Source organism: Ixodes scapularis, unplaced genomic scaffold (assembly GCF_016920785.2).
Source record: "Ixodes scapularis isolate PalLabHiFi unplaced genomic scaffold, ASM1692078v2 PGA_scaffold4__175_contigs__length_147842914, whole genome shotgun sequence".
Lineage (NCBI taxonomy): Eukaryota > Metazoa > Arthropoda > Arachnida > Ixodida > Ixodidae > Ixodes > Ixodes scapularis.
In genome coordinates this window covers 34,214,818-34,231,399 of record NW_024609879.1, presented here as the reverse complement: position 1 = coordinate 34,231,399, position 16,582 = coordinate 34,214,818, and the positions used below count along the sequence as shown (strand labels likewise).

Here is a 16,582-nt window from a genome sequence, read left to right as displayed (position 1 = left end):
GTCGAGAGACCACGCATGAAGGCGTCGTGAGACGAGGCCACTGTCGTGTCTACCCAAACCTTTGAGACAGTGTGCCCTGCTGTCACCCATGTCTCGTCCAAGTAGAAGATCTTCCGACCATCTTGTCGGTGACGTGCGATCTCATGCAGGTACTTCTGCTGCCAGGCGACTATGTCCTCTCGTTCAATCAACCGGGAGTTTCGTTCCCTCTTGTCATTCTCGAATCCGATGTCGTGGAGAAGGCGACGCACAGTCCAAGCCTTCAACGAGGGAAGTTCAGTGCTCGCGCAGAATTCGGCCGTTATCTTCTTGACCGTGGGGACCTCGTTCCGTCGAAAGAAACGGTGGACGCACGATCTTAGCGCGCACAACGTGAACTCGCCGTACCTGACTTTGCGCCGCCTCTTGCCTTCACTTGCTGGGCGCTTCCGAGAAGGTGTCACAACTTGTCCCTCGGTTTCTTTCGCCTGCTTCCTAATCTCGAGGACGGTGCGTACACCAACGCCAAGCAGCTTGCTGACTTTGATGCAGGACTCCTCCACAGTGAGGCCGGGCTGGCCGGGCTTGGCGGGCGGTTCGTGTCGCACCTGAACGTACGCGTTCATTATCAGCTGCCGTGCAGCTCGGTTGAGGACATCGCCGCTCTTATGCTTTTTGTAGAGGCGCCTTGGCGTAGGCGGCGAGGCTGCACCAGACTCTCTTGACGAAGAAGAATCAGAGGAATCGCATTCCGCTGTCTCCACGTTGGGATTCATAACGGAAAACGGCGACTTCGGCATTGTTAAAACGCGAATCGCAGAAACTTTCAAAACCCGAAACGCAGGTTTTTTTTTAACAAACGTAGAAAATACACGGAATGTACCTAATTCGAGTAGGAAGGTTATCAAGCTAAAACCAACAACCATATATGCATTACTTATAAAAGTTACAATTTTCGTTGCACTGAAGCCTTCTTTTTACGTCAACCTTCCGGAGCGAGTAATTTGCCTCGGCTAGGTGGCGCAAGCTGCCGCCCGCTACAAGGTCTGTCTGTAGTCAATATCCATCCATTGAAGTAGAAGGGGCGTTTTCAGCGAACTATCTTCTCAACTGCGGAGGCGTCTGAAGCGGGCGCATCACGCTTATGGGGAGGGACTTCTACTACCTTCTTAACTTGTAACCGACTATAGAACCCCCTCCGCTCCCCCCCCCCCACACGCACACACACACACTGGCGAACGCCCAAATCATTAAACGTCTTCAAACGAATTCTATGCTTGTGTCCGCATTGTGAAGGTGCAACGACCACGAAGAGGGAGCCAGTTGTTCTTCTTCAATACTTGTGCAAATGTGAAATATAGGTTGGAAGTAGCTCATTGTTATGAGCGCTAAAGATGTGTCTTCCCACAATAAAGTAATCGGAAAAGTAACGATTGCTTCTTTAAGTAATGTCGAATTACTTTTGCCGTAGAGTAACCAAGTAATCTAATCGAATACTTTTTAGCCAAGAGTAATAGTAATTGTAATCGTTTATCTTTTTTTAGTAACGTGTACAAGACTGGTGTGTGTTAACTTTCTAAACAATCTGCGTTGCATAACGCAAATGCATGAACGAGACCTTACCATGCACTTTTCGGTGCGGTCATAATTATTTAGTAAGCTACATATCTAAATTATTTTCGCTGCGTACCTAAAACAATGGTCGTTTAAAACTTAACTATAAGCTTCATGCCAGCGTACTAGAGTTGCTGTCCTTAACGACCTAAGCGAGTCTTAACAGACTTGTAGTAAGCATTACTAGACTCCCACAAAATCCCAGTGTGCTGTGTATGTGAGTCCTAGACACGCGAAATGTGAAAAGATAGTTGCTCGAGAACTCAAAGAACGATACTTCGGTGGCGTCGCCTTATAATCCTTCCCTGCTACGGAACATCCGGAACTTGCTCAAAATGGTTGTAATCATCTTAACAATAGTTAAAAAGAAAGGTATCGAACGAAGTGTTTCAGAAGTCCAGTTGAAGCTAGAAATCATAGGACGTTTTTGGTCACGATATGTTCGTCGATTGTTTCAGTCAAAGCCCGACGTAAGGTAAGTACGTTGTAAGTCTTTTCACTATTCCGAGTACTTAAAACAACAGATTAGTGCAGATGTGCTAATCTTATTTTATGCACGAATAATTCAGTATGTGTTTAATTATTTTTGTCACTTGACAGTAACCTAACCAATAAAATGTCAAATTGCAAAAAAAAACATGTTAGACACATTTATATTTTAACACGTGCACCCCAAGATGTCTGCAGTACATGTGTTAAAGTTATACACACAGACATTAATATACATAAATGAATAGATTCGGCTAATTACCAATGTAGTCATGTCCACGCTGAGCTGGTGCATCCACTTCGAAAATCTTGTGTGCGATGGACCCGTCTTCAGCTCGAGCCATAAGGTGACGAGGAACTATCCTCAGAGTGTCGCTGATGACACCACTCTGGAAAAAGAATTAGGCAAATATATTTTGCGTTTAGTTTTGCTTCATAAAGCGTCTCAGATAATACAATTTCTAAAAAAAACTACATTACGATTGACCAAAATAAATCTAAGTGTTTTAATTCGAAGATGGGAACATTTTAGCGATAATCATAAGGGTACCAATACTTGAAAGGATAAAACGTCTAGGACGGGGACGAAAACAGGACTTCTTTCATAATCCTGTTTCCGTCCCGGTCTTAGATGTTTCATTCTTTCAATTATTCGTAACTATTCACCAACACGCTCGTTTTCAATCATTCATTAGGGTGTTAGGTTGATGCTTGCCCAGCGATTGGCGTTCCAGACGCACTGAAATACCAATCACTCTGCAAGCTTAAAGAGGACTTTTTCAACTACTTAGTGAGTTCAAGAATTAAAAAGTAGTCAAAATATGCCTATCAAGACAGTTTCACTTACTTCGTTGAAGCAGAAATATCTAAAATAAATTAATAATGGCGAATAATACCCAATAATATTAAAAATATTAGGCTTTATTTAATTATTTATTATACATTGCTGCAGTCGTTTTAAAGACCCATAAATACTGAAAAATACAAAATGGTAACTTAAATAACATACGTTGTCTACCGCACATGAAAGCTCTTAAAAAGGCACACACAAGAGGCAGGTGACAGATCGGTGTTCAAACACGTACTTCCTTCTAAGCGCGCACAGATACATTCGTTAGCAGAGTTTTCTCTTCGAGCAACATACATAGGGCATTCTCGAATTCGAACCAGGCGCTAGAGGAAAAATTGTGCCGGAAATTACATTTAAATAATCTATAAACTGAACAAACCATGATTACCTATCGACATTTATACAAACATTATTAGCAGTCCTCACTAACAGGTGATGTACAATGCACTGAAAGATACAGCTTTCACGCTTCCGTTCTGCAGTTAGACTTACAATCCATCACGCTGTTAGCACAAACCAGCCATCGCCGTGTTTTTTCTAGCATTAGACTTGAAGAACTGTCAATAAAACTACAGTTCTAGAAAAGCAACGGCTACTCGAAACGTTTCATCAACAGGATCCACAAGAAGCTACGCCGCCCCATATGTGCAAGCTCCCGGCTCATTCCAGCCGTGTCTGCCTGTCGTAAGTGAGGTACGTCAGGGAGACCATCAGATGTGTCCTTTGTAAACATAGGATCGCGGGGACTCACGAGCCGGTTTCCCCCATCCGTCACCGACTCCATCTCCCCAAAGAAAAGACAGGTAAAGGAGATGTCTCAAGGCCTCGTATACAGCATCCCGTACGGGGACTGCTCTGCTATCCTACAAGGAAGAAACGAGATATTTCCCGGAACCGCCAGAAATACGATATGAAAAAATCTACGTTCAAGGTAAGTGCCCTCGACGAACACGAATCGGAATCAGGTCACTGCTAGTCTTTTGACATAAGCGAAATCCCCTGCATAAGGCGGCGCTGGCGGAAACGACTGCACCTGGAATCCCTGGTCCATGCAGACAACCAAAGAAAACATTAACAGGTCCTCGGGAACTCTCCGAGCCGTAAACGTCTCAGGACTCTGCCACATCATCAAAAAACCAGGACTCAGCCTGCCTACATCAGCAGCACTTTTTCTGTACACCTGACGGTCGCCTGTGAACAAGGAACCGATATGGTCCAAAAACTTTGGGAATTTTCTTTTTCTTGAAACTGTGCTGAAAGTTTTTATTCTTCATCAACGCACTTCGTAACAGCAGCAAAGCTCGGACTCAGAACACATATCTCCGCCCGCTAACGGAAGCACTACTGATATATATATATATATATATATATATATATATATATATATATATATATATATATATATATATATATATATATATATATATATATATATATATACCTTCTGAACTACAGCTTAAATTTAAGAGTGGTTGAAATTTAAAAAATAAAATACGGAAATAAATGAACTCGCTAGTACATAGCTTTGTGATTCTGGTGCGACCCTGTTCTCCTGCGCAAAATATTTTTGGGATTCATTAAAACAGAAATATGTTTCTTCGAAGTAAGAACAATGGACGCAGCGGAGGACGGAGGTGTCAAATGATTTCAATAGGTGTGAAACTAATTGTGTTAGGATCGGTAATTTCCTGGATTGATTTGGTACTTGCGGATGTTTTTAAACACACTCATGTGTTATGAAGTCACGTAATAGCATACGAGTAAACTTGGAATAAACTCCCTAGTGGACACGAGTAGTCGGTATTCTTTTGGTAGATTTTCGACAATTGCTGATATTCAACAACAAACATAACTGAAAACAAAACACATAAACAAGTTAATTTCGGAGTGTGTAGAAAACGAGTGAAAACTGGATAAATAGATCGTGTAACTAAAGGCACAACCAGTTCTAGAAAGTATGCGCGTGTGAACTGTTGTCACCTGTTAATCCAGGTAACAAACAAATTTAAGTTACGCAGAAAGGATTGGATCAACAAAAATTTACAAATATACTTCGGAAAGTATACTGGAAAGCCGAAAGATCGAACGCTTTTTTATCATCGAAGGCCATTTCAACAAATGCGTTTTCGTCGAACGCTCTTTCATTGAAGCTCTGCCGCCGAATACCGCCCAGTTCAGCAATCGGAATCCTGGATATAAAAAGATAGTTTTTTTTCTTATCACCGGGAGAATAACAGTGTTGTATTAAGGATTATGATTTATAAACTTCTTTCCCAGAGTGAGAACGGCAGGGCGTGTGTTTCGTACGCCCTAACTCCTACACGCGCTCCACATCTTCCCCCGTGCTTTGGCTGCGCACGCTAGATGTGCACCAGATGCCGAAGCGTTGTCGCAGGTTGAAAGGTCCCGCTGGAGTTGGTATAACTGAAGCCTCTGCTGTTCTCCTTAACTTGTCAGTGGCTATAACAATAGGAAACTTTATTTTGTGCCCTTTTTAGCTTCGATGTTCATTTTGTAGTCAATGACGACCTCTGCTGTTAATGTGGCCAATAAGATACACAAGCACATAGTCGCTTGTCTGTAAAACAGTGATCATCGGGTGCAATGACAAACGTATAGAACTTCAAGGGTGTTTCTCCGTCGTCAAAGAGAGGTATCCTGCTACAAGGACAGAGCCGTCCTAGAAGCAAATAACTGTCTTTATGTTGCATCAAATAAATATTTTCTCCCTTTTGTTCATGTTTTCTAATCGGTAGTATCGTGAACGTGCCGGCTTCTTGACCCCTATTTAAAAAAAAAAAAAATCTTTTTACCTTGAATTGAGTGGAAGCAAAAGGAAACGTACTAATAGAAACTTAAAAAGCGCAAAGGAAAATATATGCACTCTTTTTTTTAGAAATACCTTTCAGACGTGAACAAATGGGGGGACGAAGAGAAAACAAGGAGTGCAGAGTAGAATAACCGCGAATCATAACAGAAAACAGTAAGTCGCATATCCACTCAAGTATTGGTGAAAGAGCGACAAGGGTAGTAATTTTAATTTTGGAGATTCGACCGGTTTCATTTCAATTTGCGAAACAAGTGTGAAACGTCTAGAACTACTGTAAAGCTCCAGCAGGCAATAAAGCGAAATTCAATGAAACGCAGTCAAGCGATTTGTTGAAACGACGTTCAGTCAAAGTTCGAGATGTCCACTTATTCGATAAATTGGCGGTCGATGAAATGTCCGGTACCAGCATTATATGTCGATGGGCAGTGTGTAAATTTTGTCTACACACTTAGGTAATTGATAATAAGTGATTGTATTAATTCACTCATATCAACGACATAATTATTAATAATGCCAAGTGTGATAAAGAGGCCAACACACATTACCGAGTCAGTCTCTGATCGTTCGGCATTCGAACGTTATAGGCCGAATCTTTTAGATACCCGGTGTAATAAATATAGAGCACAGCATTGTATTGCCGACTCACTCACGTGCTCTCGCACTAGTGAGATGTCACGGCCACGCCCCGACGCTTGCTACTTTCTGGACGCTTGTTTTTTTCATTTGTTAACGAGAGAAGTTCGCCGATTGAATCTTTATTTTTTCTTTTACAGTTGTCGATCCTTTTCCATATATGACCTTCCTGGTGGAGGTGCGAGGTACGAAGACGTCGATTGGTGAATCAACCAAGAAATAAGTCGACGAACATAGAGATGTTTCCCCAGGGCCAGTCGACCGAGAACCCTGCAGCTACATTCCCCGTCGTTTTCCTCTCAGTCGTACCTCGCACGCCGACGCTCTTCCGCGACGAAGTTCGCGAAGACATTAACGACTGGCTACAGGAGTACGGACGGGTGGCACACACCTACCAATGGACATCACATCAAAGCGTCCAAAACACTACTTTTCACTAGATGGAACGGCCCGTCTTCAGTTCTAAGATCAAGAAGCGTCAGTCACCTCCTAGGAACGTGCAAAGAGCAGCTACGCCACTGCTTTGCGAGCCCGCAGCGTCAGAAATGCGTCAAAGAGCTACTGCAGATGAGAATTCAAGAGCCAAATGAAAGCGTTTTCAGTTTCGTCAAAGGCGTCCTCCCATTATTCAAACGCGCGGATCCTCAAGAGCCAGGAGCGAAGAAGCTCAACATTCACCTGTGCGCATTAAAGGAAAGCATCTTCGAGGGCCTCGCGCGAAACCCGCCTGAGATCGTCGAAGCATTCGTGACAGAGCCACACACATCGAGTGGGCCTTCCAAGCGCGAGCTGCCCACTACCAGCGACTGCCCAACGACCCTACACCCGTGTGGCCTATAGCCTTGACGCCGGAACTGGCCTCCTCCCGAACATTGAAGAGATGATCCGCGTCGTCATGAGGGAAGAGCTCAGAAGATTGCTGCTTGCTGCCGATCGCCCGGCTTCCCTCTTTATCACCTAAGTAATATAAAAGGAAGTCTAGCGAGCCGTTGAACAGACTTCTCAGATCAACGCAGTAACACCACTTGAGGAACGCCGCCGGTGACGTACGCCGCAATCGACAGGAGGCCACCAGTAGTGCTGCGTCAGTACTCGGCGCCGCCTCGACGGGACACCCCGACGCAAGAAAGCGATCGACGCCAACACGACCGGGCCCAGTACGCCCGCCCTGAACCACCTGCACCGAGAGAGACCGACATGTGGCAAACAGCCGACCGTCGGCCGCTATGCTGCCACTGCAGGGAAACCGACCACATCTACCGCCATTGCCCCTACCGACAAGTAGGGCTGCGCGGCTTTCGCTCGAAGGACGCACGCCCACGCTACGCTGAGCGACTGCGGTAAATCGACGAGTACCTTTGGCGACCTCAGTCCGGGTCGCCGTCACCAGGACACCCAGCGTCGCCAATGCACAGGCCCCGCCGCGAGAGCTTCTCGCCCCTCGCCTCTCGTCTGGGGAACTCAGCGCCGCAACCCCTGCAGGTAGAGTGGCCGAAGACCAGCGACGCAACGAACCTCCACGAACGTTGAAGGGTGCCCATTCTCAAAACGCTAGGCAAAGGAACAACGATTCTGGAAAGATGCCAAACAATTTCAACGTCATCTTCGGCGGTCACGAAACATCGGTCCTTGTGCAGATCAACCTGGGCTACTCCATTTTGCGTAGAAAGCTCTCACGCCGCCTAGGGAAAGTTGCGATGCCGTGGGTTGGCCCGCAAATATGAACCGCCGGAGGACACCTGATCACGCGCGTCGGAAGGTGCACTGCGCGAGTCGAAATCCACGATGAGATTTGCCCGGTGAAATTCATTGTACTATAAGACTGTGCAAGAGACGTCATTCTCGGTACGGACTTTATGCGTGAATGCGGAGCAGTCATCGACTTAGATCGAACTGTTTGACGCTACGATAGCCTGTCCTGGCTCCGTAAGACGCCAGAACGACGCCACCCGCTGTCCGAACTATCGCCGACGACATGGACCTGACGCCGCGTTCAAGTGTTCTTGTACCCGTCGTGACCGAAACAACAACCAGCGCCGAAGTTTATGTCGAAGGCAACGTTCATTTGCTCCTAGAAAGAAGAGCGGCCGTCGCAAGTGGCGTAACAGAACCACAGAATGGGTGCAATATGAGTGCTTGTTCAAGTTGTGCACCATTGAAATCATTCTTAGATGTATCTTACCACTTCCACAGCTCCATTCTCCTCCTTCACCTCAACCGCCGCCATTTTCTCTTTGTCATGGTACAGGTTACGTTCCATATATTTTCCGTTCATCTGAAAAACACCCAACGCAAACTGAATGAGGTGTGACAAATTTTTCAGAAACGTTATATTGTAAACAATTTAATTTTTACAAAGACCTATTTTTCGCGAACTTCACGAATCACTTACGATTTGCGAAAAGTAGGTCCCGCGAACAATTCCAGTAAAATGTAAACACAGTGGAATCTATATTCAGATCCCACTGCGTCGCGAAACTTAGAACCCGCGAATTATTCCAAAACTTAAGGTTTGACGTAAATCGCGAAATATTGAGCCCGCGAAAAAAAAAAAAAAAAAAAAGTCGTTTGCAGTATTTCTTAGTCACAACGAACACACGGGAAATATTTATAATGAGATGAATCAGACTAACAGCTCATTTCTCACGTACCCTTTTTCAAACATTTTCTTTACAATATTACGCAACAATGTCCTGCCCTTGTCTCTGGCTTCACACAGATAGGTAGGATCCTACCATCTTCAAAAATAACAAAACGTAGAACGATTAGCTTCTGTCTGTAGCGAGATTGAGTTTGAAGGCCTGCAAGCCAATGCTGGGAACAGCGTGCTAAGAACGTGGGACGGAGCCATGACGTATCATCGTAGAGCACCGCGCGGATAACAGTTTGATGATCCGCAATCGATTCGCATCCGCATACTTTGTATCCGTATCCGAACCGCCTCCGCAAAATGTGGAACCAGATCCGACTCGCAATAAAGGCATTCATTGCATATCATAACATCAAGCGAGAATGGAAAAAAAAAATATGCAAATGGCACTTTTTATGCTGTTTGTTTATCTTTGTACAAAAAAATCTCCGGGTCACCATTCAAAGGGGATGTCATTTTATCAATATGAGTTTCATCGTATTTTTATTAAAAGCGGCCAGCCTTCCCGAGGCACTGCGCGTCGAAGGATGCGCATGCGATCGTTCTAGGAGTCCGCGACACTCTGCCAAGAAGAAGTGCACAAAAAGGATGTCGAGGCACATCTTTCGGTTTTGGAATCATGACCACACTACTCTTTGCAGAGGGGGGGACGTTTCTTCTACTTTCTTGTGAGTTGTATATTTAAGGTTTTCATTGCCTGGAGAAAGTTTCCGCTCTTTCCCTGCCAATGTACTATCTTCCTCGGGACGATTGATGCCCTGCAATCTTTACATTTTCTATAGATAGCATTTTTGACGAGAGGCAACCCTCTAACTGAAGCGATCTCCAGTGAGAATCAGATCTTTTTTAGGATCCCTATTGTTTCTTCAAAACGCGTTTTGTGGGAATACGTTTCGTTGATAACTTTTTATGGACATACATTTCATGGACACACGGTTCGTCAACGCTGTACGTTTTGTGAGCACATGCCCCTGCGACGTTCTGTTGACAACGCATTTCTTTACTAAGCCGCTTAAAGCTAGCTCGCGGTTCCCTAAGGCGAGCTTAACGAAACCGTACCCCCCTCCCCCCTGTAATCCAGGCGGCACGCGAAAGGTTTGTTACAAAAATAGCAGGGTTGTGTGCGACGAAGCGTCTGAGGTTTTCCGATGAAACGACCACGAGAAGCCTTCCGATCAAACGTCGCATGTCGACGAAACGATCTGTAGATGAAACGTCAGTCGACGAACTGAATGCCACCGGGCAAAAATTTAGATCAGGATCCGCGGATATCCGCATCTGCAGCACCTGACATCGGCATCCGATCCGCAATCCGCCAAAATGTGTCCAATTTTTACCCGCATCCGCTCGTTTACTTCGGATATCCGCGGATATCTGCGAGTAAACCGCGGATATGGAGGGCTCAGTGCGTATGCGGGGCAAAACCGCCACGACACAGTCAAATGAACAAAATATCACACATACTTATTCATTTTAGGTAGGTAACACATATCCGTCATGAACAACCTTAAGCTGCTCTAGTGCATATTTCATCTGCGAAATATACCGCCTTCAAGGCGGTCCACGGCTAAAAATAATACAATTTGACGTATTTTGTGTTAAAATACATATGTTTCGGTGACCCTCAATCATCCTTCGTTCCTCAACTGAAAATAGATGCACAAAATATAGCTTTCGGTCAAGGCACAAATCTGTTATCTCTGGCCCCCACCCCCCCCCCCCCCCCCAAGCAATGAATTTACGAAACGCACAAAAAATAAAATAGTAATGTATATTTGACGCCTCATATGCACATGACAATGTTTTTTTGTTTGTTTTTTTGTGCAATAATTCGTGTTAGTTTTTTTTTTCTTTTTTTAATTTGTCATGTAATCCCCCTACTCTGAACAACATCAAATTGGCAACAAAAGGTGCACATTTCTTTATTGAAATACAGTCTGACTGTTTACGCTAAACGTTCAGTTCTCACTCTTCCTGATATTTATTGATCTCCAAAATTTCGGTTGTCATTTATTGGAGACTTCAGAGAAATCTACGCCACATAGCAGTAATGCCGAGCAGCTCTGGAAGAAGGTTCTTTTGTGTCTGTCGTCTGCTTTCGCTGATGGTTTGTCAGAGCAGCTTAGCTTTACGCGCTTGTTTATTAAAATAAATTAAATATTGGCGCATCATCGGGGCCGGAATAAACTAATAGATGAACAAGGACGTGAAAACATTTTAGCAGGTGTAAATTCCCTCATCCGCGAGGTCAAAAACAACTGGATCACGCAAAACGTGTTTTCCAACTAAACTTGTATTGAGACCCACACACTGAAGTGTTTATAACTTAAAGATTGTCGGAAAACTAAGCCCAGAAAAAGAACATAAATTAATGCTTGAAAACCGCCTGTTTCAATACTTTCGTTAAATTGAAACAATTTCAGAACCCTATGCTTCTAAAACATCAGCCAATTCGAATGTCACAACAAAGGACACCAAATTGAATTACGATGGCGTTGTTGATGGGCGCATAAAGCTATTCCCCCTTCCGCCAGATACTAATTTACTCGAAGATATAAGTTTCGCGAAACACCCTCCACTCGAAACAATTTGCTCGTGCTAACGAGTAGCGCAAAAGTAAATAATGCGAATGAAATGTTGCTGCATAATTCAGCATCAGTTAAAATTAACACAAACACGCACATACATTTCTAGAAATTTCGTGTAGTTCCTCTACGGCTAATACTTAATTTAAGAACATAATGAGCTATAAATCGAAACGCATGCCTCCCTAGGCAATGCTATCCCACGCCGTCGCCGACATTCATTGATGAAGTGTAGTCGGTGTGTATTTCGCCTTCTCTTGAGAATTCTCGGTATGTCTGCTACAATCACGCTTTCCTTTGCTAACGCGAAAGGACGTTCCTGCACACTTGTAGTCATGCTGACTTTGTACAACTGGGGAACGGCGACCTGATCGCGACCAGCAGCAACTCCCCGGTCCTTTATATAAGGGGCATTAAGATAAAACTTCATAACTTTTTTTTTTAATGGCCAGGGGAAATGGGGTATGGGCTTGAGACGGCGGTCACAAGTAGTCTGAAAATCATTTGAACGTGGCTACTCCACTTTAGCAGCTTATTCAGGTCATTCATTGTCTTCAAACGCGAAACTGAGGACAACCTTCGAGGCACATCGGACTTTGCCAAAGCAAATCCTTATCCACTCTTTGACGACCTTCTCCAGAGCGATAATTAGTTTTATTTACGGTAGCTTGTCACTCTTGAAGGAGGCCTGGGGACTTTCAGTATCATCCACCTCGCCAAGTTTAAGACTCCAAAAATAAACCATAAATCTCTCTTCGACCGATTGCCCGAGTCGAGCTGGCGAGAAGAAAAAAAAAACATCGGTTTTAGTAATTATTTTTGTTCTTTCATTGTGTCACTCTCACACACTTACAAATTCCACGCCGGAGCGCAAACACTAAGGTGTTTCGCGTGCAGGAAAATGAAAAGGACATCGTTTCATCTCTCATTTCGCTGACTATCAAACAACGAAGTCGATGGCAGAGATGTTTCACTGGCATACGAGTTTAATATTGTAGAACACCGAACTGTTTTTGGTGGCGCCAAGTACTGTCATAAAAGATTTAACTGCTAGATGAAATGTGGTTTAAAAAAGTATAATTTATGTCACAACGGATAAAGTAATATAATACAAAACAAAACATTTAATCGATTAAATTTTGTAACAGCCAATTTTGAAGAAACAAATGCCTCAAAAGTTTGTTAGACAAAAGTAAATTAAACATTACTTTTCGTAATTTTTTAATCTGATTTGTCACCGCAAAGTACAAATTTTTATTTCAATACACGCGAAATTTTTTTCATCGTTTTAATAACATTATGTCAAATAAGAAACACCAATCTATTGTTAAGTATGGGAAGCGTGCCTTCCCTAAAGTTTATCAGCACGTGTCACGGATTGTGAACGGCAATATGGAAGCTGATGAACGGGGCGTATGTTGATTATGTGTTTTCCCGTATGAATGTAAAATTTTTTTAAACAGTCGTATGTTCATACCTGATGTAAAGTTTTATAGCGTTTGCACCTTGTACTAAAATGGAGAATGTAACTTTTCTTAAGAAAATGGCATTCCATTTATACAATGATAAGGAATGGGCTCTCTACGCGAAAATAAATTTCCTTACTGCCTTCAGACAAGAAAGGCATTCCAGGTTATGAAATGAAATGTATGGTGTAAAATCTAAGCAAAATAATATTTCTAAACGAAGAAAACAATCCCCTCTATATATGTGATTGCACATTCCTGCGGACCAGCAAATAACTTGAACATTCTCAAGTTGCACAACACGTACAAAGAAACCGTCACAGCGCTGTTGGTCCTCATAGTTCAGCCTAATGTACTTATAATTTTCTATTGCATGATTAAAGTTGAACAAAATGCTTTTTGACAAACGTTTTAGCACCTGTAAAGTTCCTTCTGATATGCACAGCAGGCCGTAATTGATTTAAAATATGCCATAAAGTATATTTTTATTATCGCGTTAAGGGATGCACCCGAATTATAGATGATTTAATTAATGCATGTAACAATCTGTCATTTATGATAATGATGATGAACCAGTGGCGGATGCGGACATTGACATCTGCCACCGCGTCGCCACTTTTATGCCAGATCAAAAGAACATAATTGTTCGCTTCGTCCAGCGCTCAAAAAAGAACACAATTTTGGAAAAGGCCAAAAAAAAACGGATCACTACTGCATCCCTCGAGTTTGGCGGAGCCGAGTCACCGGTTTATGTAAACGAACACTTGACAGGCTTGAACAAAAAACTGCTGGGAACGGCTATCGCGCAGAAAAGAAGGGTTGGGTGGAAGTTTGTGTGGTGCTCTGGTGGCAAAATATTTGCGCGTAAAGATACGACGTCAGATGTACTTAAAATTACTTGCCTGGGTGATGTTGAAAAAATTAGGAATTAGCGTAGAATATTTCGATGACTGCTGTATTTTTGTATAACTTCATAATTCTCGATGGCGGTGCAAAATTGCTTTTACCACCCTCACGAAGTGAATGCGTTGTTTGGAAAAACTGATAAGAAATGTCTCAAATTTTTTCACCTTAACGTTAGGTCAGCGCGATCTAAAACCGATGACCTCTTTTTACTTTTTAACACGTTTGAACCAATGTTCGATATCATCATGCTCACTGAAACCTGGTACAGCGATGACAGCGATGTTTTTCTTTTACCGGGATATGAACACTTTTATCTGAACCGCAAACAAAACCGTGGTGGTGGTGTATCCATCTTGATATCAAACACAGGTTTTGAGATTGTATCCGAATACTCAGCCATTACAGATCATTACGAAGTACTATGCATACGTAAAAACCTTGAAGTGTATTGTGTTGTTTACCGCCCACCAAATGGAAATGTGTCCCAGTTCTTTGAATTTCTAGAAAAGTTGTTTAGCTCTATGACTGAAGTTAAATGCAATTTCATCCTTGGAGGCGACCTAAATATTGATTTTCTTGATCTATCACGTAATCAGTCGGAGTTATCTTTATTACTGTCTGCACATAATCTTCAGAATGTCATATCTCTTCCCACGCGTATAACAGCGTCATGTTCCTCCTTGCTTGACATGTTTATTACCAATCACGATAGCTCAAATATTACTGCTGGAGTAATGTGTTTAGATTTGAGTGATCATTTGCCCATATTCATGCTGATTCATAAACATAACGCTACAACTAAAACGAAGGTCAATAAACTTCAACCCACCAGATACATTAGAAGCATTAACGATAAAACGTTGCAGGCGTTTAGAAGAAACGTTGAGAGCGCGAACTGGAGCAGTATAATAGGCATAAAGGATATAAATAAAGCTTACGACAAATTTATTGAGGTTTTTAAAAGTATTTATACGTCCTCATTTCCATTAAGATTGGTTAGAACCGATAGACGTGCCCGGAAACCCTGGGTTACTAAAGATCACTTAAAATCAATGCGTGCCAAAGATCGCTTATATAAAGCATTTTTAAAATCGCGAGACTTGGTCAAACTAGCAGAATTTAAGTTACTGAGAAACCACCTGAACGCAGATTTGAGGCGTGCAAAGCGAAACTATTATAACCAACTTTTTGATTTTGAATGTATGAAGCATCCTGACTTGCTTTGGAAAAGACTTAATGCTCTCTTGGGCAAAAATACTAACAATGATAGAATAGAAAAATTAGTTATTGATGGGATGGAAAAGTGCGGTTCTGAACAATCAGATGCTTTTAATCGTTATTTTGTGAACGTTGGGTCTAGTACCTACTGCAGTGATGCAGCACAAAATATACCTAGAGTTTGTGATACTATATTTTTTTATCCTACCGATGAATATGAAGTTTTTTCGACGATAAATAATTTACGCAACAATCACAGTTGCGATGCTGATAGTATAAACATTAAACCCGTGAAATTTGTTGTCGACCTCATTGTGCCTTGTTTAACACATATTTATAACCTTGCTCTTTCGTCGGGTGTGTTTCCCACAGGCATGAAAACAGCAAAAGTAACAGTACTGTTTAAGGCAGGAGATAGAAATAGTATGGGGAACTATCGTCCAATATCCATTCTTCCTATTTTTTCAAAAGCCTTAGAAAAGCTTATGCACTCAAGGATCACAAATTTCTCAGATCATCATAATGTATTAATAGAATCTCAGTTTGGGTTTAGAAAATTTAGGTCTACCGAGTCTGCCCTTTTGCACCAAAAAGAAATTATTTTAGATACTTTAGAAAAAAAGTTAACAACGATTGGCGTTTTCCTTGACTTTAGTAAAGCGTTTGATTGCATCAACCATGGTATACTTTTAGACAAGCTATTTTCGTATGGCTTTCGGGGAGTTTCATTTTCATTGTTAAGGTCATATTTTGAGAACGGTTGCCAATATGTTTCCATAAACGAGCATAGGTCCTCTTTGCTTAACATTAATTGCGGTGTTCCCCAGGGAAGCATTCTAGGTCCCCTTTTATTTCTTTTTTATATAAACGATATAGTTGCTATTGACTCTGATGTAGATTTTATTATTTATGCAGATGATACAAGTATGATCATTTCTGATTCAAATAGTGAACGTCTTATCAGCAAAACAAAGAATGTCCTTTCAAAATTAAAAACCTGGTGCATAAACAATTCCCTTCATATAAATGCTAGCAAGAGCAAGGCTATAATATTCCAACTACATTCCAGAACTCAAGCAACCTCATCCTCTCTTCTGAAATATGGCACTGATATTATTCAATATGTTGAAAATGTAAAAACTCTTGGTGTATTTTTTTCTTATAACATGTCTTGGAACGACCATATTAGACACGTTCGCACTAAACTTTCTAGAATAGTGGGTGTGTTAAATAAATATAGAAACATTTTACCCACAAGTGTCAAAATTCAACTTTTTAAATCACTATTCTATCCCATCTTATGCTACGCGCACCTAGTGTGGGGGTCTACCGGCACAACGAACTTAAACTTGCTTCGAATAT

General features: G+C 42.3%; 1 protein-coding gene across 1 annotated transcript in view; it reads right to left on the bottom strand.

Annotated features, from left to right (window-relative positions):
- LOC115324942 (venom metalloproteinase antarease-like TtrivMP_A) overlaps positions 1-16,582 on the bottom strand; it is a 116,954-nt gene that overhangs the window by 80,690 nt on the left and 19,682 nt on the right. Inside the window, exons 3-4 of the mRNA XM_029985639.2 lie at positions 8,578-8,670; positions 2,345-2,471 (exon numbers count right to left, since the gene is read on the bottom strand). Coding sequence (XP_029841499.2) covers positions 2,345-2,471; positions 8,578-8,670 — 220 coding nt within the window. The remainder of the gene's footprint in view (positions 1-2,344; positions 2,472-8,577; positions 8,671-16,582) is intronic.